We start from the raw sequence: 26962 nt of genomic DNA on the forward strand, positions 1-26962 counted from the left end.
TTGACTTCAGTCTACGTGTATTTGAAAGGAGACAAGATAGCTGAGGGCTGTGAGTGGTCACAGTGTCACTACAATAGGGTGGTCCCTTTGAATGTGTAACTTGCTGTACTTCATAGGCTCTGAAAGAAGTTTCTAACCTTTCGTTGACTTGCTGGACTGCTCTCCAAGAAATCTGGGTACTTTCTCTTTAAGAGCAAGCGAAATCCCGCTCCATTTTTGGAAGCCTGGAGCTCCCTGGCCCAAGACCCCTGGGCTTGCCACTTCGTCTTTATCCCGAGGGTAGGGAGCAACTTAAGGTCTAAGATTCGAGCGAGGTGCCTGTAGTGGAAACTACAATACCCAGAAGCCTCTACGGTGAGCGGCAGCAACTGAGCCAGTGAAAGGTTAGGAGTGGGACGCCTACGTGCGTTCGCATCGTGTAGGGCGGGACTTCCGGCGTTCCTTCTCGTGCACTTGGTAGCGCTCGGGTTTTTGGCCGGTTCAGGGCGTCGCAGGCGCTTTGTGGGCACCGAGGTGACGGAGCCGAAAAGCGCGACAGGAGACGTTGTCTCCGCTGCGCAGAGGCGGCTGTGAGGCCCGACGGAGCCGGTGGGGACGCGGCGGCCCTGGTCCCTGTTCCGCCCGTCCGCTGGTCGGTGGCTGAGGCAGCGCCGATGGCGTCGCCCGAGGTGGGTGGTGCCTCCCCGTGCCTCGCCCGGTCCGAATGCCGCCTCCGAGCGCTGGAGCCCGGGTGGAGGGGCGCGGCCTCGGGGTCCGGGCGGAGGGGCGGGCGTGGTGCAGTGGGAGCCGCTGGGCTGTGGTGGGGGCGGGGCTGCGGGGGCTCGGGAGTCGGCAGCCTTTGGACCGCCGGGGGCGTCCTGTCCGCAGGGAGCGGGGGTCAGGAGGAGTCCCGCCCTCAGTGGGGGCCTGAGCAGCTGGAAGCCCTGGAGGCTGTGAGGGGCGGCGGTCGGGAGACGCCCGCCTGGAGCTGGAGGTTGAAGCGGGTAAAACTAGGATGCGAATGGAGCCCAGTGTGGTCCCCGCAACAGACCGCGGAGATTTATGATCGGCTTGGACCAGGGTGGTTGCGGTCGAGGGGAGACGTGATGAGATTTTGGTTAGATCTCAGCAGTGGAGCCTATAGGTTGTCCTGATGCTTCACGTATCCTGTGAGCAAAAGTAGGGATTGAAGGATCGTCTCCAGGTTTCTTTGCCTGAATTTCCGAAAGTGTAAAGATGGGGAAGTCAGCGCAAGCAGCACGTTTCCCCGGGAAGATCATGAGTTGGATTTTGGACGTGTGATCCTAAGATGTGTCAAGATGGAGATGCCCTAAGATGGAGACATCACATGAGTTTGTGGACGTAAAGGTGTGGAGGCCCTGGAAGGGCCCTGGGATGGAGCTTTCAACGTGGTCGAGTGTTCGGAGTGGCCCGGGTAATGACCTGGAATTAGATTAAGGAGAGTGTCTTAAGGTTGTTACTTCTCATGGGTCCTCTAGTAAGTGTCAGGAGGGTTGAGACTTTGAGTGTCGGGCATAGGGGTTTCAGCATTCCTGGTGCTCCCTCTATAAAGGAGCATATCTGGCACAGGAGGTATTCTGGCCTGTGTCTGTGGAACAGGATGCCTGGATGTGATAAGTTGGTGGCCTGGATGGAGATAGAAGTGTAAGGTGGTGTAGACTCAGCCCTGCAGGTCAACTGATCTTCTGGGACAATCCCTGTGGGACAAAAAACGGTCAGGTTTGTGGAGCAGACAGATTTCAGACAAGGGCACTGCTGTCTCACCTCCACACCTCAGGGCAAGAGGAATGGAGTACTACTCTCAAGGGGCTGCTGCAAGTGCCTTTCAGAGGACTGTGTAGCAGACAGGCTTGTTTGCTGAACAAAAGTGTAGCTGAACTGCCTGCTCAGAGTCTCCCTACAACTCATTAAGTCCATAGTGTATGAAACACTTATTGATCAAAACAGCGTAAGCAACATCCTTCTAAATGTTTACGCATAGGTAGGCAGTTAGAAATGAACATCTTCAATAAATTAAATCTGCCAACACTTTATAAAAATTGATTGAAATGTTAATTTCTCTGTAATATTTTCTAACAGTGGATGTTATATATCCATTTTCTGAAAACCTTCAAAAGTAGAAGTTATGCCAACCCAGATTTTCAAAACCCTCTCCCTTCATTTGCACTGAAAACATACAAAATTGTTAATCCTTTAGAGAGTTACAGCTGATGGGTAGCGTGTACTGTTTATATTTAATACTATTATCAGCCCTATATGGTGGGAATCATTGTTATCCCCATTTTGCAGTAAAGGAATTGAGGCTCAGGGAGGTTCAGTCCTTATGCAAAGTCACACAACTGATAGTAGTGGCACTGAGGTCAAAGAAACTGAGCTTACACCATCAGGCTGAGATCATTTTGCTCCAGAGCAAGGCAGGGATGGTGGTCCAGCTTAGGCTATAGAATATTACCATGGTTACCCATTTCTCCTGGCCTCCCTCTTCCTGCAGGTTCCCATGACATTTGCAAAAATGCCTATGGACCCTGTAGAGGTGAATGGAAGATGTGTCAGACCTTCATCCACCCCAATTATCACCCCGATGGTTTTGCCACTCCCATATAAAGGGTGATGCTGTCCTGTGATTATTCACCTATTCCTTCTCCCTCCCTTGGGTCTGAAGTCCCTGTGGTCTCTCCAAGGCCCAGGGTCTTGAACTCAGTCCTGGATTCTATGGAGTAGTTCCCATTTCTGACAGCCATTGGGGTAAACTGTGGAAGGGTCCACAGCATCCAGAATTTTCAAATGATTGCAGGTGAGATAGCTGGATTGTTGAGGGAACTGAAAGTCTGATATCTGGTGGGAATACATGGCGGGGGGGGAGTGTTTGGAGGATAGGGGTGCACAGTTGTCAGGTCTAAAACTACAACCTGAGTTTCTGGGCCTCTAATCTGAGGGAAGTAGGAGCTAGGGAAGGTTTGGAGCAGAGGAGCCAGGTGATTTGACCTGGATTTTAACAGGCTATGTTTAGCTGCAGAATGGAGGAGATTCTCTGGGAGCCAAAGTGGAGGCAGAGTGACCTGGGAGGAAGTTACTGTGGCGGTGTGGGTAAGCATTGGTGGTGGCTGGACAAGTGTGGTGGCTATGGAGGTAGAGAAGTGGTTACCTTCTGGATGTGTTCTGAACAGAGCTGCCCCCCTTTAGGGACGAGGAGAGTGAGGGAGCTGGGAGATGAGATGGAAGGGGGAGTCAGGGATGGCCTCAAGGTTTTTGGCTTTCTCTGGAAGGATGGATGTCCTCTCAGTTGAGATGGGGAAGTCAGCAATAGGAGGGGTTTTCAGAGGGAATAGGAAGAGTCAGGTTTTGTCATAGATGTTCCAGAGACTCCGAGTGGAGGTGCCCAGTCGGCAGTTGGACACACAGGTCTGGAGTCCAGGGGATGTATTTAGGTTGCCGATAGCCACAATATAGTAGCCAGTGTGTGGAACAAAGTGTTGCTGTGCATCAGTTTTCAGAAGGGATGTTGTTAGGTTATGGCAGGCAGGGGAAGGAGGAGGCTAAGATTTGATTTGTATCTCTTGTTGGGATCCTGGATGGTAGTTGTTGGTGGACATCACAAAGACAGGTGAGGAAACAGAGTGGCTGTGATGGGGTGTACCTATGAGGGATAAGGGTAGAGGAGTCTGGAAGGCTTTCAAGGGGGGTTGAAGATAGGAGATAGATGTTGAAGCATCTCCATGAAGGAGGCCACATGTCAGGGCGTCTTGGGACTTAGAAATGTATTGTGGTGACTCTTGGTCAGGCTTGGATTATTTCATTCAGGCTGGTAGATTAGTTGAGGTGTGAAAGGATCAGTGAGGAGCATTGCTAGGTCTGGGCTGGGGATGGGGAGTTAGGCGTAGCTGCGCTTTTAGTGAGGGTCAGGTAAAGAGAGAATGTTCATGACTGCTTATAGGACAGCATGTGCAGTGAAGAAGGGGTGGAGGGCCAGGAGTCCATAAGGCCTTCATGTTAGGTTTGGGGGGCTGAGTGTGACACAGGGGACAGGGCCAGGTGGGGAGAACCACAAAGGGACCCTGGAGCTCTCTTGTGATAAGGAACATGGGCATTCTGGGGCAGGATGGGGCAAAATAGAATGCTGATTCCATTTGCAAAATACTGCCTGTATTCCATGTGCACAGTGGCATGTTGCGAGGCCACAGAAGTGCCTTTAGGGGCTGGCCCCGTGGCCAAGTGGTTAAGTTCGTGTGCTCCAGTTCAGCGGCCGGGGGTTTCGCTGGTTTGGATCCTGGGTGTGGCCATGGCACTGCTCATCAGGCCATGTTGAGGTGACATCCCACATAGCACAACCAGAAGGACCTACAACTAGAATATACAACTATGTACTGGGGAGCTTTGGGGAGAAGAAGAAGGGGGGAAAAAAAGAAGATTGGCAACAGATGCTAACAAAGGTGCCAATCTTTAAAAAGAAAAAAGAAAGAAATGCCTTTAGCATGGGCCATCGGGTCTCGGTAACCGAGTTGCGAAAGTGGAGGACCCAAATATGTAGAGAGGTTTAGTGTAAGAATGATGTGCAGGTGAGGAGGAATGTTAATGTTTAGCCGCAGGCCCTGGCACTGGATGCCTAAGGGAGAAAGATGAGTTCAAGTTTCCTTGTCTGGGAGGCAAGTTCTGGGGGACCTGAGGATATATACTGGTAAAAAGAGGGATAGAGCCCTCATTCCAGGCCCAGAGTTTAGATTATACTTTTCTGTGCTCTCCTCCATGTTTACTGTGTTCTGGACACAGTGGTCAGTGGAAATGAGGAGAGAGCAGACACCGGTGCCACCAGACCTGGCATCTCTTCCACACTGGGAAGTTGGGGTAGAGCGTGAGGAGGGGATGGAATTGTGGGGAGAAAGACTAAAGATCCTGGAGAGAGAAGCTGCACATTGATTGAACTGTCCTCATGTGGGCAGGGACTTGTGGTTTTTACAGACGTGGCCATACATTTCTCCCAGGAGGAGTGGGGCCTTCTTGATGAGGTTCAGAGAAGCCTGTACCGTCATGTGATGCTGGAGAACTTTGCACTTTTATCATCACTAGGTAAGGCCCTCATACCCACCCCAGTGTCCTGGACTGGGTCCTGTTCTTTCCTGCAATGAGACCATGGGTAGCACTTCCTTTCCTGGTTTGCTGGCATATGTGTTGTTGGTGTCAGGGCTGGACTGTGTGCACTGGACTTGCTCTTCCCAAGCAGACCCTTCCCTGTTGCTCTGAGGCCTTCCAAGACAGGGCTCAGGAGTGAGAAATCTTGAAGTTTGTCTGAGTGATCCCTCAAATCTGGCCTGTTCCTGCTTGGGTGACTCTGTTCAGATTGATGGAACCCAAGGCCTTCCCCCTTCTTCCTGACATCTCTTGGGGCGTGCTGGTGCGAAAAATTTCAGCCACCAATGTGGTCACTATTTGTAGAGACCACTGGTTCTGCAAGACTCTCCTCTCAAGTTCTTTTGATTTTAGATTGTGGGCTGTTGTGTGTTGGATTGCTCTGGGGGCATACTGGCCACTCCCTTGCCCTGCATTTCACCTAGGTTGGCCTCTTCCAGGTCCTATGTAGGTGCTCACCTTGAAGAAGGGAGAGGGGCCTGGGTGCCTGACAGGTGGACATTACCCCATCAGTGGCAGCAGGAAATAGCCCTAGAAGCTGGGAAAGTGTGTGTCGTCAGAGCTGGGTTCCAGTCACACTGGGAACCAGGCCTGTGCCGACCATTGCATGATGCCAGGGACAGTGGTCATACCTCATGTCTATCTTTTCTTTCTCATTGTCATTTCTAATCTTCCAGTCCCTGGGTCCCCAGCTCCTCAACTTTTGTGGCCTCCACCTCTCATCCTTTCCCTTCCATTGCTCCCTTTGTGGTGCTCTTGACATGTGACCTACACTTAAGGTGTTGTGAGGTCTGCCGATATCTTTAAATAGTCCTTGGACATCAGCTACTGTGTTGCAATCAGTGATTTCTGGGTCTGGACACATCTCCTATTCAGTGCTCACCAGTTAGCAGCAGCCATGACCTTGTTGAAAGCCATTTGCAGAGGAGTGAGTTGGAAACCCTGCCTCTCCTCCCTGCACTGTACCCCTTTCCTTGTGTCCTTCCCATCATGTGAGCTTCCCAGGCCCAGCTCCGCAGAGCAGGCCTTCCTCTCACTGGCTCTAGTTCCCATTACCTCTCAGCAATCCCATGGACTTATTTGTGGGTGTGTCTGACACATTTCTGGTGGGGGTGCCTCCTCCCACCAAGGTCAATGTGCACTTCACCAGCATTTATCTGCTTACAGGTTGTTGGCATGGAGCCCAGGATGAGGAGGCAACTTCAGAGCAAGGTGTTTCTGTGGAAGTGTCACAGGTCAGGACTCCAAAGCCAAGTCTATCCATCCAGAAGGTCCAGCCCTGTGAAAGATGTGGCTCACTCTTGAAAGACATTTTGTGCCTGGCTGAGCACAATGGAACACACCCTGAACAAAGACTGTACACTTGTGATGCAAAGTTGTACCAGCACCAAAGGCAACAGATTAGCAAGAAACTTTCTAGAAGGGACAACGGGAGGCCTTTATTTGTGAAGAAAAGCAATGTTCACATGACAGAGAGGACCTTGATGTGCCTCGAAGGTGGGAAGGGCTTCCCAGCTGGCACAGTCCTTCTGCATCCCCCAGCCCCTCACAGTTGGGGGAAGCCACACAGGGATACTCTAGGTGGAGATGCCTTTGAAAATAGACAAAATTATTACAAGTGTACTCAGTGTGGGAAAGCCTTCAGCAATAAACAGATACTTGTTGACCATGAGAAAATCCACAGTGGAGAGAAGCTTTATGAGTACAGAGAATGCAGGATGGTCTTCCTTAGAAAGTCCCACCTTGATCAGGAGCAGAAAGTCCACACTGAAGCCAGGCTTTATGAGCACCCAGAATGTGAAGTATTCTTTGAACAAATATGTGGCCTCAGTGACCACCAGAGAATTCACACCAGGCCAAGAAGGCCTTTTGAGTGCAGCCAATGTGGGAAGGCCTTCCTTAGAGTGTCCCAACTCACTGGTCACCAGAAAATCCACACTGGAGAAAGACCGTATGGTTGCAGTGAATGTGGAAAATTCTTTAGGAACCACTCCACACTCACTCGACATCAGAGAGTTCACACTGGAGAAAGGCCTTACAAGTGCAGTGAATGTGGGAAGGCTTTTACCCGCAAACATAAACTTGTTGAGCATCAGAAAATCCATAGTGGCGAAAAGCCGTATGAGTGCAGAGAATGTGGGAAAGCTTTTAGCCGCAAAGACAAAGTTGTTGAGCACCAGAAAATCCACACTGGAGAAAGGCCTTATGAGTGCAAGGAATGTGGGAAAGCTTTCAGACGCAAACATAAACTTGTTGAGCATCAGAAAATCCACACTGGAGAAAGGGCTTATGAGTGCAAGGAATGTGGGAAATTCTTTATGGACAGCTCCTCACTCATTATTCATCAGAGAGTTCACACTGGAGAAAGGCCTTATGAGTGCAGCAAATGTGGGAAATTCTTTAGGTACCGCTTCACACTCATTAGACACCAGAGAATTCACACTAGAGCAAGGCCTGATGAGTGCAGTGATATGGGAAATTCTTTAGTTGGAACTCCAGACTCATTAGACATGGGACAAATCACACTAGAGAAAGGCCTTATTAGTGCATCTAATGTGGGAAGTTTTTGTGCTATGAATCCAGACTCCTTGCACACCTAGAGTTCTCATTGATGTGAGTCCCTATGAGAACTGTGAGTATGGGAATGTCTTTACATACGACTCCAGCCTCATTAAACCTTGTTGAATTTGCAACACTGGAGAAATGCCTTATGAATGCAATGAATGTGGGAGCGTCTTTAGCCATAACTCTCACTTGTTTGGCTTCAAAAAGTTCATACCAGAGAAAGAACTTATGAGTGCAGCAAATGAGGAAAAGACTTCAGCCAAAGGTCTGCTCTGATTGGCACTGTGTAGTACTGCTATGTACTTTTGGATTTGTTTTCATTGTAAAATACACATACCTAAACCTTGCCATTTTAAGTATTTTTTTAGTGTATAGTACTGTTAAGTACACTCACATTTTTGTGCAACAAATATCCAGAACTCTTCATCTTGTAAAAGTGAAACTCTATACCCATTAAACAATGACTCCTCTTCTCTTCCTCCAGCCCCTGGCAAGCTCCATTCCGTTTTCTGTCTCTGTGAATTGGACTGCTCTAGCTTCCTCATGTAAGAAGCAGCATACAGTGTTTGTCTTTTTGTGAGTAGCTTACTTCAATTACCATAACCTCAAATTTCACCTATCATGTAGCATGTTTCAGTATTCCTTCCCTTTTAAAGCTGAATAATACTGCATTGTATATTTATACCACATTTTCTTTATCCATTCATCCACTGCTAGACACTTCCCCTGCTTCCACATTTTGGCTGTTGTGAAGAATGCCATGAGAATGAGTGCACAGATATCTCCTCAAGACCCTGTTTTCAATTCTTTTGGGTATGTAACCAGAAGTGGAATGGCTGAGTCACATGGTAATTCCATTTTTAATATTTTGAGGAACTGTTTTCTATATCGGCTGCACAATTTTATATTTTCATCAAAGGTCCACAAGAATTCTAGTATCTCCACATCCTCATCAACATCACTTTATTTTCTGTGTTGTTTGAAATCTCAGCTATCCTTATCCTTATGAGTGTGAGGTAGGATCTCACTGTGGTTTTATTTCACATTTCTCTAATGACTAATGATCATAGATTCAGCCATTTGTGTGTATTCTTTGTAAAAATGTCTACATTTGTCCATTTTTTTTAAATCCGGTTATTTTCTTATTGACTTGTAGCAGTTCTTTATGTAATCTAGATACTAACTGATTGTCAAGTATGATATGCAGATGTTTTCTTCCATTCAGGAGGTTGCCTTTTCACTCTAAATTGTGTCCTTTGATGCACAGAAGTTTGTAATTTTGATATGGTCCAATTATCTATTTTAGTTTCTGTTTCCTGTGCTATTGGTGTCATGGCCAAGAAATTATTTCAAAATCCAGTGTCATGAAGCCTTTGCCCTGTTTTCATCTAAGAATTTTATGGGTGTACATTATCCACTTTGGGTTTGTTTTTGTTTGGTGTAAGGTAAGGGTCCAACTTCATTCCTTTCAATGTGGATATCCACTTTCACCTACACCATTTGTTGAAAAGACTGTTTTACCCCCATTGAATTGTCTTGGCACTGTTGTCAGTTATTTGACTGAATATGCTGGCTTTCATTTCTGGGCTCTCTGTTCTGTTTCACTGATCTGTGTTTGTCTTTATGCCAGCACTACATGGTTTTGATGTATAATTTTATGAAAGTACTGTCTTGACTCAGTTGTGTTTTGTTTTTTGGGTTTTTTTTTTGCTGAGGAATATTCACCCTGAGCTAACATCTCTGCCAGTCTTCCTCTGTTTTGTATGTGGGTCACCACCACAGCATGGCCACCATCAAGTGGTGTAAGTTTGCACCTGGGAACTGAACCTGGGCCACCAAAGTGGAGTGTGCCCAACTTAACCACTAGGCTGCAGGGCTGGCCCCTTGACTGAGTTTTGAGTCCCTGGCTTGATGCTGGTCATTTTCTCTTTTGGAGCAGCTGATTAAGTCCATGCCCCCAGTCACTGTCCTTATCAGGCACTCACCCTCTATACATCATCCCTTATGGCCCAGAGCCAGATATTGGGTAACTAGGGGCAGCCCCTATGGCCCAGAGCCCCTGAAATTATTCAAATTAGACAATCCACAGGGAGCCTGGGGAACCTAGCTAGCTCCAGGCCACTTACAGTACAGAGGGTGCCCCCTACAGCCCCAGGTTGCTTACCATGACCCCCTCTGCAACCTGCCATGCAGTCCTGCCCAATGCCCTTCTCATTCCAAACCCTAAGTAACAGAATTCTGCCTTTTATCTATCCAAGTGTCTTTGTGTTGTGTACTGCCATCAAGAACCTTTAAATCTGCTAAAGCAGCCATCCACATGGGCCCGCCCCGTGGCCTAGTGGTTAAGTTTGGTGCACTCCCCTTCGGTGGCCCAGGTTTGGTTCCCAGGCACAGAACTATACCACTTATCAGGGGCCATACTGTGGTAGCAACCCACAGACAAAATAGAGGACAGTTAACACAGATGTTAGCTTAAGGTGAATCTTCTTCAGCAAAATAAATAAGTAAATAAAAATAAAACAGCCACACACCCAGAATAGTAGTATGTTGAGCAAATGAGCAGCAAATGTTGAGGATTATTCAGCCTTTAGCCTAACCTCAAACAGTACTAGTAATTTCAAACTAGAGAAAGACCTTAGGAGTGCAGGCTATGTGCTCTTTCGTTGTTCTACATAATAACATCATAGTAAAAGCTCTGGAGATTAGTCTTCGTGAAGGAGTTATCAGCCAGAAATTAAACCTCATACATCCAAACATCCTGGGGAGATTCTTTTAAGTACCAAGTATATTGGAAGCTTTCATAATATACCTTGCACTTTCCGACCTGCCTGTAGTCCTTGCTAGAATTAAGTCGCTGCTGGTGTCTATTACAGAAGCCTTCCCTCCTCTACCACATGGCCGGGTGCCACAGTGTGTATGTATCACCTTAAAGTGCTCTCAGGAGACAGAAAGCTCTGCTCTCTCCCTTCACCTGAAGGGTTCACCAGTCATTTGACTTTTGGGGAGCCTCAGTCCCTCCCTGCTGCCTGGTTTGGGTGTGGACATTACCCAGCTTTGGACAAGAGGACTCCCGCCAGCTTCTGCAGGCAGCATACGGAGATTTCCCTTCTTCGTGAGTATATTTGGTCATCTTGTGATGCTTGGGTAGATTTTTCCAGCCTCAAAGTCACCCAACCTGGGACTCCCCACCTCACACTGCTGGTTTTTGTGATCATAAAGTTCTTATTGATTAAGCTACATTTACTCATGGGGGTTTTATTCACTGTATGCTGTGGATTGAGATCAGCATTAGGCTTTGCCAGAATGAAAAGGTGAATGTTTTTTGTGGGGACCTCTCCTCTGTATTTGCTTTCAGGAGGGAATAGCAAGAGGATAAAGAATAGCTGTCGTCAGTCCATGTTTGGCCCAGTTTGCATTGCTGCACAGGTCCTCCTGGGAAAGTCTGAAGGACTTCTACACCAATTTCCTTGCTTGGGATATGAAGATTATTTGTTTCCCAGAGTCGGGTTGAGGATGGGGCAGTTGGCTTACTCATCTTCAGGACATTTGGCAGCAGCATGAATTGGGTCCCTTGTACACAGGGGATGTCCCATAGTTCTCAGCATAGTTGGGGGATCACTATCTCCCATGACCTGCCTAGGAGCCCTGTGTCCTGAAGTCAAGAATGTCCTTGACTGGGGCCAGCCCCGTCGCTGAGTGGTTAAGTTCGTGTGCTCCACTATGGCGGCCCAGGGTTTCGCTGTTTTGGATTCTGGGCACGGACGTGGCACTGCTCATGAGGCCATGTTGAGGCAGCGTCCCATGTGCCACAACTGGAAGGACCCAAAACTAAAATATACAACTATGTACTGGGGGGATTTGGGGAGAAAAGTCAGAAAGAAAAAAAAAATGTCCTTAACTGTAAGACATACAGGGGTCAGGAGGTAACCATATTCTGTACAGAAATAGTGATTGGATTAATAGGAAGTGGGAGAGACTGAAGTAAAGTGGAGTTGATGAGCCCCTTCTAAAGCAGCTTCCATTGAAGGTGTCAGTAACTGGCTATGTGTGATGAGAGTGCAGAGAAATTCTCCAGAACTACAGAGTTGTGTATTTCCAGTAGCCAAGGTCATTGCCAGAGCAACTAAACCAAAGGTTTTATGGATTCCTGTAGCCTCCCTGGGTTATTTACTTTAAACCATAGCTGCACAGGCAGGAACTTCAAGACTGAGGAAGGGAGATCTTAGAGTCTAGTGATGGGTCTTTTCTAATCTAGCCATCCTTCCTGGTGCAAGATGGACATGAGCTTCCTGGCTTTCCAGAGTTTGCTGCCTGGAATCAGAGTTGATCCACCTAAGACATGGCAAGAGTGTGATAATGGAGTCAGTCCAGCTTTGCAAGTCTTTTGATATTCCAAGAAGAATGAGAGATCCAAATTTTATACAGAGTGTATTTATAAAGTAACTTTGAGAGATTGACATACATTGAACTGCACATATTTAAAGTATAGATGATAATATACTGTGATACATGTATGCACATGGAAACCATGACCAAAGTCGTGATAATGAACATATCCATTGGCCCAGTAGTTCCCTTGTGCTCTTTTCTGATCTCTCCACCCCTCCCTTCCCAACTTTCCATCCCCAGGTATCTATTGATTTTATTTATGTCACTATATGCTAGTTTGCATTTTCTTGATTTTTGTATACTTGGAATCCTACAGTATACTCTTGCATGGCTGGTTTTCATTCTATTCCATCCTAGTTTTAGATAAATGGAATCCTACAGTATACTCTTAACATGGCTATTTTGAGATTTGTCTGTATTGTGTTCATTCCTTTTTATTGCTGAGTGGTATTCCATTGAGTGTACATTGCCACAATGTGTTCATTCATCTATTACTGGACATTTAGATTGTTTCCACTTTTGACATATTACAAGTAGAACTTAGGTGACTGTTCATAAATAAGTAAATACCTGGGAGTGGAATGTTGCTCATAGATGAATGTTTAACTTTTTAAGGATTGGCCAAACTGATTTCCACTGTGAATATACCATTTTATACTCCCACCAGCAGTGTATCAGAATTCCATTTGGAACACATCTTTGCCAGTGATAGGTATAGCCAGTCTTTTTTGTTTTTTCACTGAGGAAGATTGGCCCTGAGTTAACATCTGTTGCCAATCTTCCTCTTTTTGTTTGAGGAAGATTCACCTTGAGCTAACATCTTTGCCGGTCTTTCTCTGTTTTGTATGTGGGTTGCTGCCACAGCATGGCTGCCAATGAGTGGTGTAGGTCTGCACCTGGGAACTGAACCTGGGCTGCCAAAGTGGAGCATGCTGAACTTAACCACTAGGCCATGGGGCTGGCCCCACCAGTCTTTTTTTTTGTTAGCAATTTAAATAACTGTGTCATGGTTTTGTGGTTTTAATCTGCATTTCTCTAATGACTAATGATATTGAGTATCTTTTTATATGCTTATTTGTTATCTGTAATTTTTTTTTGGCAAACTGTCCAAATTCATTAACTTTTTTTATTTTTTATTTTTTATTTATTTATTTTTTTTACCTACTTTTTTTTTTTTTATTAATGTTATGATGGATTACAAGCTTGTGAAATTTCAGTTGTACATTTTTGTTAGTCATGTTGTGGGTACACCACTTCCCCCTCCGTACCCTCCCCCCACCCCCCCTTTTCCCCGGTAACCACCGATCAGATCTCCTTCTCAATATACTAATTTCCACCTATGAGTGGAGTCATATAGAGTTCGTCTTTCTCTGACTGACTTATTTCGCTTAACATAATGCCCTCGAGGTCCATCCACATTGTTGTGAATGGGCCAATTTCGTCTTTTTTTATGGCTGAGTAGTATTCCATTGTGTATATATACCACATCTTCTTTATCCAATCATCAGTTTCTGGGCATGTAGGCTGGTTCCACGTCTTGGCTATTGTAAATAATGCTGCGATGAACATAGGGGTGCAACGGACTCTTGAGATATCTGATATCAGGTTCTTAGGATAGATACCCAGTAATGGGATGGCTGGGTCATAGGGTATTTCTATTTTTAACTTTTTGAGAAATCTCCATACTGTTTTCCATAGTGGCTGTACCAGTTTGCATTCCCACCAACAGTGTATGAGGGTTCCTCTTTCTCCACAACCTCTCCAACATTTGTCGTTCTTGGTTTTGGATGTTTTTGCCAATCTAACGGGGGTAAGGTGATATCTTAGTGTAGTTTTGATTTGCATTTCCCTGATGATTAGCGATGATGAACATCTTTTCATGTGTCTATTGGCCATATTCATATCTTCTTTTGAGAAATGTCTGTTCATGTCCTCTGCCCATTTTTTGATTGGGTTGTTTGTTTTTTTGTTGTTAAGCAGTGTGAGTTCTTTGTATATTATGGAGATTAACCCTTTGTCGGATAAGTGGCTTGTAAATATTTTTTCCCAATTAGTGAGCTGTTTTTTTGTTTCAATTCTGTTTTCCCTTGCCTTGAAGAAGCTCTTTAGTCTGATGAAGTCCCATTTGTTTATTCTTTCTATTGTTTCCCTCAACTGAGGAGTTACAGTGTCCGAAAAGATTCTTTTGAAACTGATGTCAAAGAGTGTACTGCCTATATTCTCTTCCAAAAGACTTATTGTCTCAGGCCTAATCTTTAGGTCTTTGATCCATTTTGAGTTTATTTTGGTGTGTGGTGAAAAAGAATGGTCAATTTTCAATCTTTTGCATGTGGCTGTCCAGTTTTCCCAGCACCATTTGTTGAAGAGACTTTCTTTTCTCCATTGTAGGCCCTCTGCTCCTTTGTCGAAGATTAGCTGTCCATAGATGTGTGGTTTTATCTCTGGGCTTTCAATTCTGTTCCATTGATCTGTGGACCTGTTTTTGTACCAGTACCATGCTGTTTTGATCACTGTAGCTTTGTAGTATGTTTTGAAATCGGGGATTGTGATTCCGCCGGCTTTGTTTTTCTTGCTCAGGATTGCTTTAGCAATTCGTGGTCTTTTGTTCCCCCATATGAATTTTAGGATTGTTTGTTCAATTTCTGTGAAGAATGTTCTTGGGATTCTGATTGGGATAGCATTGAATCTGTATATTGCTTTAGGTAGTATGGACATTTTAACTATGTTTATTCTTCCAATCCATGTGCAAGGAATGTTTTTCCATATCTTTATGTCATCGCCTATTTCTTTCAAGAAAGTCTTGTAGTTTTCATTGTATAGATCCTTCACTTCCTTGGTTAAGTTTATCCCAAGGTATTTTATTCTTTTCATTGCGATTGTTTGAACAGTTAATTTTAGATTGTTTTAGAGAAAAACTGCTAAGATAATACAGGGAGTTTCCATATATCCCACACCCAGTTTTCCCTACTGTTAACATGTTACATCAATGTAGTAAATTTCTTGCAATTAATGAGTATTGATCAATTATTAATAGCAAAAGTCTATGCTTGATTCACATTTCCTTAGTTTTTACCTAAATCCAGTTTCTGTTCCGGGCTTCCTTCTAGGAGACCACATTACATTTAGCCCTCATGTCTCCTTTGGCTCCTCCTGGTTGTGACAGTTTCCTTGTTTTTAGTAACCTTGATAGTTTTTTGTTTTTTTTTTTTACTATTGTGATAAAATATATATAACATAAAATTTACCCTTTTAACCATTTTCCAGTGTACAATTCAGTGGCCTTGAGTACATTCACAGCTAGGATTATAACTAGGATTTACAACTAGGAAAAAACTTGGCATCTTTTTTAAATATTCACAATGTTGTGCGAGCCTCACCACTATCCATTTCCAGAACTTGTTCATCATGCCAAGCAGAAACTCTGTACCCCGTAAATAATCCTCATTCCTCACCCCATCTCCAGCCTTTGTAATCTGTATTATACTTTCTGTGAATTTTCTTATTCTAGGTACATCATAGAAGCAAAATCATACAATGTCCTTTTGTGTCTGGCTCATTTATGCATGTTTGCAAGGTTCATTCCTGTTGTAATGTGTGTGAGACTTTCCTTCCTTTTAAAGACTGAACAACATTCCATTGTATGTGTGCAGCATTTTAATTTTGCATTCATCTGTTGATGGATATGTGAATTGTTTCCACCTTTTGCCTATTGTCAGAAATGCTGCTCTGAACTTTGGTTTGAGTCCCTGCATTTATTTCTTTTGGTATATACAAAGGAATGGAATTGCTGGGAGATAAGGATCATATGGTAATTCAGAATTTTCAAGATCCACCAAAATGTCAGCACCAAAATATTAAGCTTAAATATTTTTCTTATGTCTAGTGCCCTCACATTATTCTTGGTTTTCTTTTGTTGTGCTTCTCAAACTTTAACTTCCATCAGAATTTGATGAAAGGCACAGATTGCTGGGCTGTACCCCCCAACGGCTCTGACTGAGTCAGAGGTAGAGCAGAAAATTCATATTTCTAACAAGTTCCCAGTTGATGATGTTGCTACTGTGGAGCAACCACATTTTGAGGACTACTGTCCCATTTTTATAAAATTGCACATATTCTCTATATATTCCTTGTTTCCATGTATATGTTCTATTCTGTAGTCCTTTTCATTTCATTGACTAATTTCTTCCAGGATTTACAACTAGGAAAGAAGTTGACATCTTTCTTAAACATAAATCTTTGCAAAATAGCAAACCAGAGTCCCCATGAGGCAGTTGCACACTGTATCCCTTGAGCCCTTTTCAGTGCAGTTCCTGTCTAGCTACTTACCAATGTGTAATCTTGTATGAGAATGTATTTTAGTAAGACTAAACTAAATTTTAAGGGATTTATGTTAAAGCACAAAACAGAGCAATTAATTTACTTATGCACCTGCCCCCCTCCTTGGCAGTCATATCCCTCTCATTGGAATGATGAGCTCTCACTGGCTTTGCTCTTCTTCTTCTTGACACTTCCCTGTCTTCATGTGTAATTTCCCCTGACCTTACCTGTTAATGGGTTCTACGGCAGCAAACAGAGATTATTTTATGTCCAAGTGAAATAGAATCTATCAGGTAGGATTTGTGTTGCTGTGAATAATTACACAAAACTGTAAATTATCTCATGGAATTTGGGGAATTTGATTGGGACACTCCCTTTGGCTATTCTAATAAAAAATACAGCATCAACAGACAAGTTTTAGTTTTCCAAGAATAAGCAAGACTGCATCATGTATTAGAGCTGCATCGTGTATAAATGCTAAAAGAGCTTTTAAGTGTGGACAATAACTCTGAGCATAAGAGTTCTTTAAAGTGAGGAAGTGAAGTATAAGACAAGTCACTCAAATTTAAGTTACATATGAAGAGATTGTCCATAAAACTTTATGAACTATCTGCCTTCTACACAAATATCCACCAAAGCATCATTCTAGAATTTTCTCTTCATATTTGAATACTTTTTTTTAGTGTCTTCATGTTACGCCTTTGGGTCATAAAAATTCTTAGAAACTTTTAAAATAGTTTATCATTTTTTATAGTGATATACATAATATAAAATGTACTATTTTAATCTCTTGTTAAGTGTTCAGTTCTGTTGTAATTAGTCAGAATTATCCAGAGAAACAGAACAAAACTGGTGTGTGTGTGTCTATACATACGTATATAGAGAGATTTATTTATTTTAAAGTATTGGATAACATGATTGTGTTGGCTTGGCAAGTCCAAAATCTTCAGGGTAACCTGGCAGGCTGGAGACTGAGGAAAGAATTGCAGTGAAAGTCCAAAGGAAGCTAGCAAAAAATTCCTTCTTGCTTATGTAGATCACCTCTTTTCTATTAATGCCCTCAAATGATTGGATGAGGCCTACCCACATAATGGAGGTAATCTGCTTTACTTAAAGTCTGCTGATTTTATATGTTAATCTTATCTTAAAAAAACCCTGAAAGAAACATCCAGAGTAATGTCTAACCAAATATGTGGGTGCCATAGCCTAGCCAGGTAGAAACACAAAATTAACCATTGTATGTGGTGTTTAGTCCATTGATGTTATACAGTCATCACCACCATCCATTTCCAGAACTTTTTCATCTCCAACTGAACCTCTTTTTTTTTTTTTTTTTTTTATTAAAGATTTTATTTTTTCCTTTTTCTCCCCAAAGCCCCCCGGTACATAGTTGTACATTCTTCGTTGTGGGTCCTTCTAGTTGTGGCATGTGGGACGCTGCCTCAGCGTGGCCTGATGAGCAGTGCCATGTCCGCACCCAGGATTCGAACCAACGAAACACTGGGCCACCTGCAGCGGAGCGCGCGAACCCAACCGCTCGGCCACGGGGCCAACCCCTCCAACTGAACCTCTTTTTGTACCCATTGAACACTATCTCCCCATCTCCACTCCTCCCGACCCTTGGAAACGATGATTCTACTTTCTCTGAATTTGGCTAGTCTAGGAACCCCATATAAGAGTAATCATATAATATTTGTCCTTTTGTGACTTGCTTATTCCACTTAGCATAATGTCTTCATTTTGGGCATTTTGACTATGAGTGTTAATTTCTCTTTTAAATAATATATTGCATAGAAAAAAGATCTTGAATTAAAAGATTATTGTTACTTCATTCTTTAAGGATATTATTCTAGACTTGCATTCACTGTTTTTGATCAAAACTCACGGCTCACTCCCATTCTTCTTCCAGAAGTCTCTCTTACCTTTAAACATTTGGAGACTGATGAACATAGACACAAAAATCCTCAACAAAATGGTAGCAAACTAAATTTAACAGCATCTTAAAAGGATTATACACTATGATTAAATTGGATTTATCCCTGGGATGCAAGGGTCGCTCAACATATGCAAAACAATAAATGTGATACTCTACATTAACAAAATGAGGGATAAAAATCATGTGCTCATTACAATAGATGCAGAAAAAGCATTTGACAAAATTCAACATCCTTTCATGATAAAAATCCTTAAATTAAGTATAGAAGGAATATACCTGAACATAATAAAAGGCATATATGACAAATGCACCGTTGAATGCATACTCAATGGTGAAAAGCTGAAACCCTTTCCTCTAAGATCAGGAACAAGACAATGATGCCCACTCTCTCCACTTTTATTTAACATAGTACTGGAAGTCTTAGAGCAATTAGGCAAGCAAAAGAACTAAAAGGCATCCAAATTGGAAAGGAAGAAATAAAGATGTCTGTTTGCAGTTGACATGATCTTATATAGAGAAAACTTTAAAGGCACTACCAAAAAACCTTAAAACTAATAAACGAATTTTGTAAAGGTTCAGAATACAAAATCAACATAAATTAGTTTTGTGTTTCTATACACTAACAACAAATTATCTGAACAAGACATTAACCAAAAAAATCACACAACAGCAACAAAAAGAATAAAATACTTTTGAATAAATTTAACCAAGGAGGTGAGAGATCTGGCAGTAGAAAGTATAAAACGTTGGTGAAAGAAACCAAAGACACAAATGGAACGCTATCCCATGTTCATTGATTGAAAGAATTAGTAGTTAAAATGTCCATTCTACCCAAAGCGATCTACACGAGTGCAATCCCTATCAATTTTTCCAATGACATTTTTTCACAGAAATAGAAAAAACAGTCCTAAATTTGTATGGAACAACAAAAGACCCTGAGTAGCTAAATCTTGAGTAAGGAGAACAAAGCTGAAGGCATCAAACTTCCTGACTTCAAACTATATTACAAAGCTACAGTAACGAAACCCAGTCTGGTACTGGCATAAAAACAGACACATAGACCAATGGAACAGAAGAGAGAGCCAGAAATACCCCCATATATAAAGTCAAGTAAATTTTTTACAGTCACACCAAGAATATACAGTGGGGAAAGGATAGTCCCTTTAATAAATGATAGGAAAATGATACCTACATGCAAAAGAATGGAATTGGACCCATATCTTGCACCATATAGAAATGAACCCAAAAATGGATTAAAGACTTAAACTAAGACCTGAAACAGTATAACTCGAAGAAAACGAGGGGAAGGCTCCATGACATTAGTCTTGGAAATGATTTTTTGGAATTGACACCAAAAGCACAAGCAACAAAAGCAAAAAGAAACAAATGGGACTACATCAAACTAACAAGTTCCCGCACAGCAAAGGAAACAACAAAATGAAACGGCAACCTACAGAATGATAGAAAATATTTGCAAACCATATATCTTAAGAGGGGTTAATATCCAAAGTATATAAGGAACTCATAAAACTTAATAGCAAAAGTAACAAAATCCAATTGAAAAATGGGCAAAGGACCTGAATATTTTTCCAAAGAGCAATCTGGTTTTGCCTAAGGGGCACAAAGAGCCCCAAACAACCAAATAGATGTCTTTTGTTCAAGTTCACTGTTAATAATATCCTGGAGGAGGCTTTCCATCCTTTGAGAACAAAGGCCTCCCAACCAGCAGTACTTACAGTTCAGAGAATGAGGAGCAAAAATTATTTGAGTGGGTTAGTAGGTATGATGAGGAAGAATAGGATGATAAGATTTAGTAAGTAATATTTGGCAAAGTTAAATTTGATTATTTCTAATTCCTTATCCGTATGTACACTAAGATCAAAAGAAAAATATTGCATAGGATATATTTACAAAGATTACTTGTTGTTTATCTGAAATGAATTTTAAGTATTTAAATGCTTTCTTTAGTTATATTTCTCTAATAGTTTGCCTCTCCTTGAAAGTTCCTTGTTTTGCAGAATTTGCTTACCAAACTCCTTGCAGTTATGGTTTACATTCCATTTACATTGTCACATAGCTTCTGCAGTAGTCACATCCATTTTGTTCCTTTGTCCACTGAACATTTTTTTTAAAGCAATGTTTAGAAGTTATCTATTTTATTATTTTTTTTCAGTGAGGAAGATTGGCCCTGAGCTAACTCTGTGCCAGTTCTCCTCTGGTTTGTATGTGGGATGCTGCCACAAGCATGTCTTGATGAGCCAGGTGTAGGTCCATGCCCAGGATCCAAACCTGCAAACCCTGGGCCCCCAAAGTGGAGTGCACGAACTTCACTACATCACTGGGCCAGCCCCCCAGTGAACATTTCTTAATGAGACACGCTCAACAGTAGCATTGTGAGCTGGAGGAGTAAGGATGATATACAGTGTGGAAGGCTATTAGAATTTCTGTTATGGTTATATTTTATCTTCATCAAATTTCTCTCAAAAGTATTATTTTAATCATTTTCTTTGCTATTAGTTGAGGAAATCATACATTTCTTATGTTCAACTCGGTATATGCTGGTTTATATCTGATTAGCCATCATTTTCAATGTTGAGTGAACAATTGCATACGACACAAAGACCTTTAAAAGGAGTTTTTCCTCATCTAATAATGCCGACTTTTCAGACAACTCATCACAAGTTTATACATGCATTTTGGTACTTTGCTATTCAGTAAACATGAAAAGTGGCTAACATCAACCTTCACAAGAATCAAAACCTTTGCATTTTACAAGCTTACGTCTGAGTCAGTTTATGTTATTCACAAGTCTGAACTCCTAACTAATCATAAACAGAATTGGCCAGGGAAAGCATTGCAAATTGTGAACTAACAGTCAGTTGAACTTGAAATCTGATGCAAAAATGGTGAACTCTCTTTTTGCATGAAGGGAGAGCCATAGTTGTCAGCAGTTTCCCAAAGCAGGTGCTGCTCTTATGTGAGCTTTTGGGAAGTCTGACATTCAGGGATAGGTTAACTTTCTGAAGCTGGGGTTTTAAAGACGACGGGAGTTTCAGGTGTGTTTGTGTGGTCACTACTGTTGACCTGTTGACTATCAGAAGCCAGTCACTGAAGAGAGACACTTGATGATTGGCTGTTCCCTGGCTTGATCACTAATTGGTTGAATCTTTGAAACTTGGGACTAGAAAACATTTGCCAACTCTGAGAAGCTTAATTGCTGGGGTGAGGCTTTGTTGATGGGTTCACTTTCAGGGCATGTATACTAATACGAAATGATCTCTCATAATTGGTTGATACTAGTTCACATCCTTGGACTTTGGCCAAAAATCAGGCTTTTCATTCAGTTTCATTCTCTGACTTCTTGAACTTCACTGCCTCTCGCTTACTCTTCACTGAGATCTTAACATTTTTTTTACCCATCAGATATTTTTCTCTATTTCTACCTAGTATCTTTGAAAACTAATTATTAATAAGTTTAGTACTTTCCATCTTGGAAGTGTTTTCCAGACATAATCTCCATTCCCTGTGCTGATACTGTTGCAGAGATTACAGGGGCAATGATATATCACTTCCCAACAAGGAGATGAGATTATGGATTCCCAAATCTTTATCTCAGGCATCAGATGCCCCTTTTGCACATTTGGTCCCACTATTACAATAGGACACACTGTCGTTGCAGGAAAGTCATGTGATAAGTCGTTCTTTTCAGAAAGCTTTCGGATTCTTAAGAGAGAAATAGATCAGATATACTGTAATATCTGAATAACAATATTGTTTGCCAGCTGAGAACACTATCACTGATTAAGAGGAACGAAAGACGTTTTCAGCAGGAAGGAGGCACAGCGTCACGATTTCTACCTATTTCAGTGCCTCCTGACATCTCTCCTCCACCTTCCCTGTCATAGCCATATCTGGAGTCTTCTCTTATTGTCCCCAACCGAAGCTACTGACGAGTATAAAAATGACTCCAAATCTTCAGTCTACCTGTATTTGACAAACAAGAAGATAACTGACCAGGATGAGTGGCCGCCGACGGACATGGTTTGGGAGCCCCTTTGGATGAGTACCCTTTGGAAATAGGCTCCCATTCATAGAATTTGTAAGAATAAGTCTGTAAATATTTCCGTGACGTCCTAGACTGCACCCCAAGGATATCTGGAACGACTCCTTTAAGACTCGGAGCAGCCCCTACCAGGTAGGAGCCCCGCAACTCCATTTCCCAGGGCCCGACACGGTGGCTCTTGGCCTTTGTGCCCAGAGTCACGAACCCGCTACCTTCTGAGACAGCGCGGGAAACGGCGTGGGGACCGCATCCCCCGGAAGGGTCGGCAGCGCGCGGTGAGGACCAACAGCAACAACGCGGACTCCGCCTACAGCCGGCTCTGCGCGTGCGCGGCCCGTCCGCGCTGCACTCCCGGCGGTGCCGTCGTGCTGTCGGGTGGCATAGGTGCTTTCGGGTCTTTTTAGCTGTTCTGGGACTCCGGAACCCTGGGTTGGGATCTCAGGGATGGGAAAGTTCGAGAAGGGACGTTGTCCCCGCAGCGCAGAGGCGGCTGTGAGGCCCGACAGAGCCGGTGGGGACGCGGCGGCCCTGCTCCCGGCCCCGCCGGTCCGCCGGTCCGCCGGTCCGCCGGTCGGTGGCGGAGGCCGCTCCGCTGGCGTCGCCTGGAGTGGGTGGCGCGTCCCCGGGCCTCCCCCGGCCCGACTCCCGCCTCCGAGCGCTGGAGCCCGGGTGGAGGGGCGCGGCCTCGGGGTCCGGGTGGAGGGGCGGGCGCGGTGCCGTGGGAGCCGCTGGGCTGAGGTGTGGACGGGGCTCCGTCAGGGCCGGCCGGGCCGAGGCTGCGGGGGCTCCGGGGTCAGCAGTCTCGGGGGCGCCGGGGGCCGTCTTGTCCGCAGGGAGCGGGGGCGAGGAGGAGTCCCGCCCGCAGCGGGGCGTTGTGACGCGGGAGAAGCGGCGGGACGTGCCCAGAGAGGCGCCTAAAGGGGCCAGACGGGGTGGAGGACAGGGCAGTGGAGTCCGGGGGGTGACGGAGGCGCTGGCCTACAGCCGTGGCGTAGAGCAGGTATGTGATGGGATTTGGGACCGACTTTTAGGGTCACAGCATTCTCTGCTGCGTGCAGTGTGGCGGTGAGCAAAAGTAGGGAGAGAAGCATCCCCAGTTTCTTTTTGCCTGAACCTTGAAAAGAACAGAGATGGTGAAGTGAGTGCAGGGAACGGGCTTCACGGAGAAGATGACGGGTTCCTTCTGGACGCGGTGATTCTGAGAGGTCTTGGGATGGAGTCGTGAGAAGGTGAAGACGTCGCTTGGGTAGGTGGCCATGAAGGTTCGGAGAGCAGGCAGAGGGCTGGGCTGCAGGTGTGCAAGGGTGGAGGGTGTGGACTGGACCAGGGCGTGTTCTGGGGATCCGATGGAGGAGGGAGTGTCTGAAGGTGGTGGTTTCAGATGGGCCCCGTGTTGAGGCAGGGGAGGGCTGAGACTTGGGGGACGAGGGACCGGGAGGTGGGCATCCCTGATGCTTCCTCCGGAAATGAGACAGCCTTCCTTGGAGGGTTCTGGCCCGTGTCTCTAGAAAGAAAGGTCTACATGGGTAAGGAATTGGCCTGAGATGGAGACTGAGGTGTGAGGTGGTTTCGATTCTCCAGGCTGTAGGCTGAGCAAACCCTCAGGCCGCTCCCTGTGGACAAAGGGAAAGGTCAGCCAGACTGGTGGAGCAGCTGGGTCCCAGACGAGGGCACTGCGGCCTCACCTCCTCCAGGCTTCAGAGCAAGACGATGGTCCGCAGTCCAGTCAAGGCCTCTGCAGGCTCCCTCAGAGGACTGTGGTGCAGGCAGGCCGGTTGCTGAAAGGACTAGTAGCTTGACTTGCGTGCTCAGCTCCTCCTTACAACTGGATAAGTTAAAAGCATGTGAAACTGTTATTAAGTACCGGCTAAGCAGTATTTATCTGAGTATGTACAACTGGTAGACAATTAGAGATGAACATATTCATTAAGTTAAACTTATTCAAACACTTAATGATTGGTAGGGACTTAAATTTACTTCTAGGTATTTCCTTACACTGGAAGGCTTTATATATATATCACATCTTTTTAAACATCAAAAAGTGGGAAAAATACCCAAGTTTCTAAATCCTATTACTTCATTTGCACTGAAATAATAAACAAAACTGTTAATCCTGTGGACAGTAATTGCTGATCTGTAGTGTCTGTCATGCAGGCTTGGTATCAGTATCAACCCTGTAAGGTAGAAACCATTCTTATCCCGATTTTACAGATGAGGCTCAGGGAGGTGCAGTCCTTGTTCAAAGTCACACAGCTGGTAAGAAGCAGCAGTGAGGTCTGAGGAGCTAAGCTTAGACCATCCATCCGCCTGAGATCACTTTGTACCAGGGCAGGCATAGGAGGTGGTGCAGCTCAGCCTGTAGGATCCTACTATGGTTGCCCATTTCTCATGGCCTCCCTCTTCCTATGGGGTCCCATGTCGGTGGCAGAAATGTTTATGGACCCTGCACAGGTGAGTAGAGGGTGTCCCAGGCCTTTGCTCAACTCACTATCACCTCAGTGTTTTTGACATCACCATATAGGGAACGCTGATGTTCTGAGACTCTTCGCCTATCCTTCCACTGTTGGGTGAGAGGACAATGTGATTTCACCAGGCCAGAGGTCCTGACCTCACTCTCAGGTTGTACGGTGCTGTTTCCCTTTCTGACAACTGTTGGGATAACATTTGACGGAGAGTCCTGGGCACAGGATCCAAACTGTTCAATGTTTACAGGTGAGACTGAGCTGGAATGTTCAGGAAGCTGCAAGTCTCTGTTGTATCTTCTGGGAATATGGAGCTGGCTTTGGGTGGTGGGGTGGCCCAGGGATCAGGCCTGGAATGACAGCCTCAGCTTCTGGGCCTCTAATGTGCAGGGCGATGGGAGTGAGGGAATGTTTGTAGCAGAGGAGTGATGTGATCTCGTCCAATTTGAGTAGGCTGTCTCTGGCTCAAGTGGAGGAAAGAAGTAGGGGTGAGGGTGTAGGCAGGGAGATCTGGGAGGAAGCTCCTACCACAGTGCAGGTGAGTGTTGGTGGGGGCTGGACAAGATTGGTGGCTGTGGAGGTGGGATGAGAGTTTGGCCTTTGAATCTGTTTTGAAACTAGAACTGACCACATTTTATATTGTGACAAGTAAGTGAGCCTGGGAGGTAGGATGGAATGGGGGAAGTCAAGGAGGCTCCAGGTTTTTTTTGCCTTGTTTCAACAATGAGATGGTTGAAGTAGAACCTTGGTTGAAGTAGACCAAGGACTAGGTCTCTAAGTTGGGCACGGCAGTCGTGGTGGTGGTGGTGGACATCACAAAGACAGATGAAGAAGTGCAGTGGTCATCAGGTGGTGTGCCTGTGACAGGGAGGATGGAGGAGTAAGCAAGGCCTCCAAGAGGTCATGAGGTGGGTCATAAGGTGGATGCTGAGGCATCTTATTGCAGCAGTAAAGATGGCAGTAATGTCAGTGTGGGTCTTATCATCCTTCTAATCACTCACCAGAGTTTTGTGGTAATTCTTGGTGGGGCCTGGATTAATTCAGGCTAGTAGATGAATTTGAGGGGAAATGGGATGAGCTAGGAGTTTGCTAGGCCTGTAGTGCGGACAGTGATTGGGAGTCAGTGCAATTGGTCTTAGAGTGATGTTCAGGTGGAGTGAGGAAGGTTCTGACTGCTTATGGGGCAACATGTCCAGTGCAGAAGTGGGAGAGAGCCAAGGGTCATGAGGTCCTCCTAGAGGTTTGAGTGACTGTGTTAAAGCTACAAGCAGGAGCAGGTGGGGAGACCTTCAAGTCAGGGCTAGAGGCTGCTCCAGGTGCCAAGGGTGTCCTGGGGCATAATAATGCTGGTTGCATTTGCCGTGCATTGCCTAGTTTCCATGTGCAGTGTTGCCTGTTCAGGGGCCATGGAAATGTCTGTGGTATGGTCCCAGGTGGCCAGAAAGTGTTGCAACAATGAAGGGACTGGGTTCATGGGAGTGGTACAGTTCAAAGTGTGATGTGTACATGAGGAGGTGAGTGAGTGGAAGGCCCTCAGGACTTGGCACTTGGCTCTGTAGTTCATGGATGGCAATTAGATAAATAGAAATTCAAGAAAACACAGAACAAGAAGCTGCTCATGGACTGAACTGTTCCAGTTTTGACAGGGCTGTGTGGTCTTTGAGGACGTGGCCATTTATTTCTCCCAGGAGGAGTGGGACCTCCTTTATGAGCCTCAGAGATGCTTGTACCGTCATGTGATGTTGGAGATTGTTGCACATTTGTCCTCTGTAGGTAAGGCCCTCACACTCACCCTGGTTGCTGGGCTGGGTTCCATTCTTCTCCTTTTCCTGGGACAGTTCTGTCCTTCTCACCATGAGACCACGGGTACCACTACGTTTCCTGGTTTCCTGGCATATGTGTTATTGGTGCCAGGGCTGGACTGTGTGCATTGTACCTGCTCTCCCCGCGCCCCACATCCCTGCTGCTCTGAAGAGCTTGCAAGACAGGGCTCAGGAGTCAAAAATCTTGAAGTTTGTCTGAGAGATGTCACCAGCTTGTCTCTGATCCAGTGATTCTGTCCCGATGCTTGGAACCTCTGTCTCCCAGGCCTTCTCCCTCCCTCTT

At 44.8% G+C, this 26962-nt stretch overlaps 2 protein-coding genes across 7 annotated transcripts in view; both read left to right on the top strand.

The window, feature by feature from the left end:
- The first annotated feature begins 430 nt into the window (after positions 1 to 430).
- On the top strand, positions 431 to 7724 carry LOC106847395 (zinc finger protein 547-like). The gene is made up of 3 exons (XM_070498668.1): positions 431 to 668; positions 4980 to 5064; positions 6292 to 7724. Exons 1-3 carry the CDS (start codon positions 654 to 656, stop codon positions 7722 to 7724), a joined length of 1533 nt encoding a protein of 510 aa, XP_070354769.1. The 5' UTR covers positions 431 to 653.
- A 424-nt stretch (positions 7725 to 8148) lies between these two features.
- The window catches only part of LOC106847389 (zinc finger protein 548-like), a 41247-nt gene continuing 22433 nt past the window's right edge, over positions 8149 to 26962 (top strand). For 4 of the 6 annotated variants that reach the window (XM_070498655.1, XM_070498657.1, XM_070498659.1 and 1 more), the window contains exon 1: positions 13410 to 23640. The gene's annotated coding sequence lies outside the window, so the exon portion shown is untranslated. Of the gene's footprint in view, positions 8266 to 8406; positions 8503 to 13409; positions 23641 to 26962 lie in introns of those variants that run through there. The other 2 variants (XM_070498658.1, XM_070498656.1) reach the window with 2 other exon arrangements.

This window comes from Equus asinus, chromosome 26, assembly GCF_041296235.1.
Source record: "Equus asinus isolate D_3611 breed Donkey chromosome 26, EquAss-T2T_v2, whole genome shotgun sequence".
Lineage (NCBI taxonomy): Eukaryota > Metazoa > Chordata > Mammalia > Perissodactyla > Equidae > Equus > Equus asinus.

Bases quoted from the DNA above. Each gene is read 5' to 3' on its own strand.
- LOC106847395 (XM_070498668.1), top strand. The intron at 5,065-6,291 runs GTAAGGCCCTCA...ATCTGCTTACAG, and splicing joins TGCACTTTTATCATCACTAG to GTTGTTGGCATGGAGCCCAG.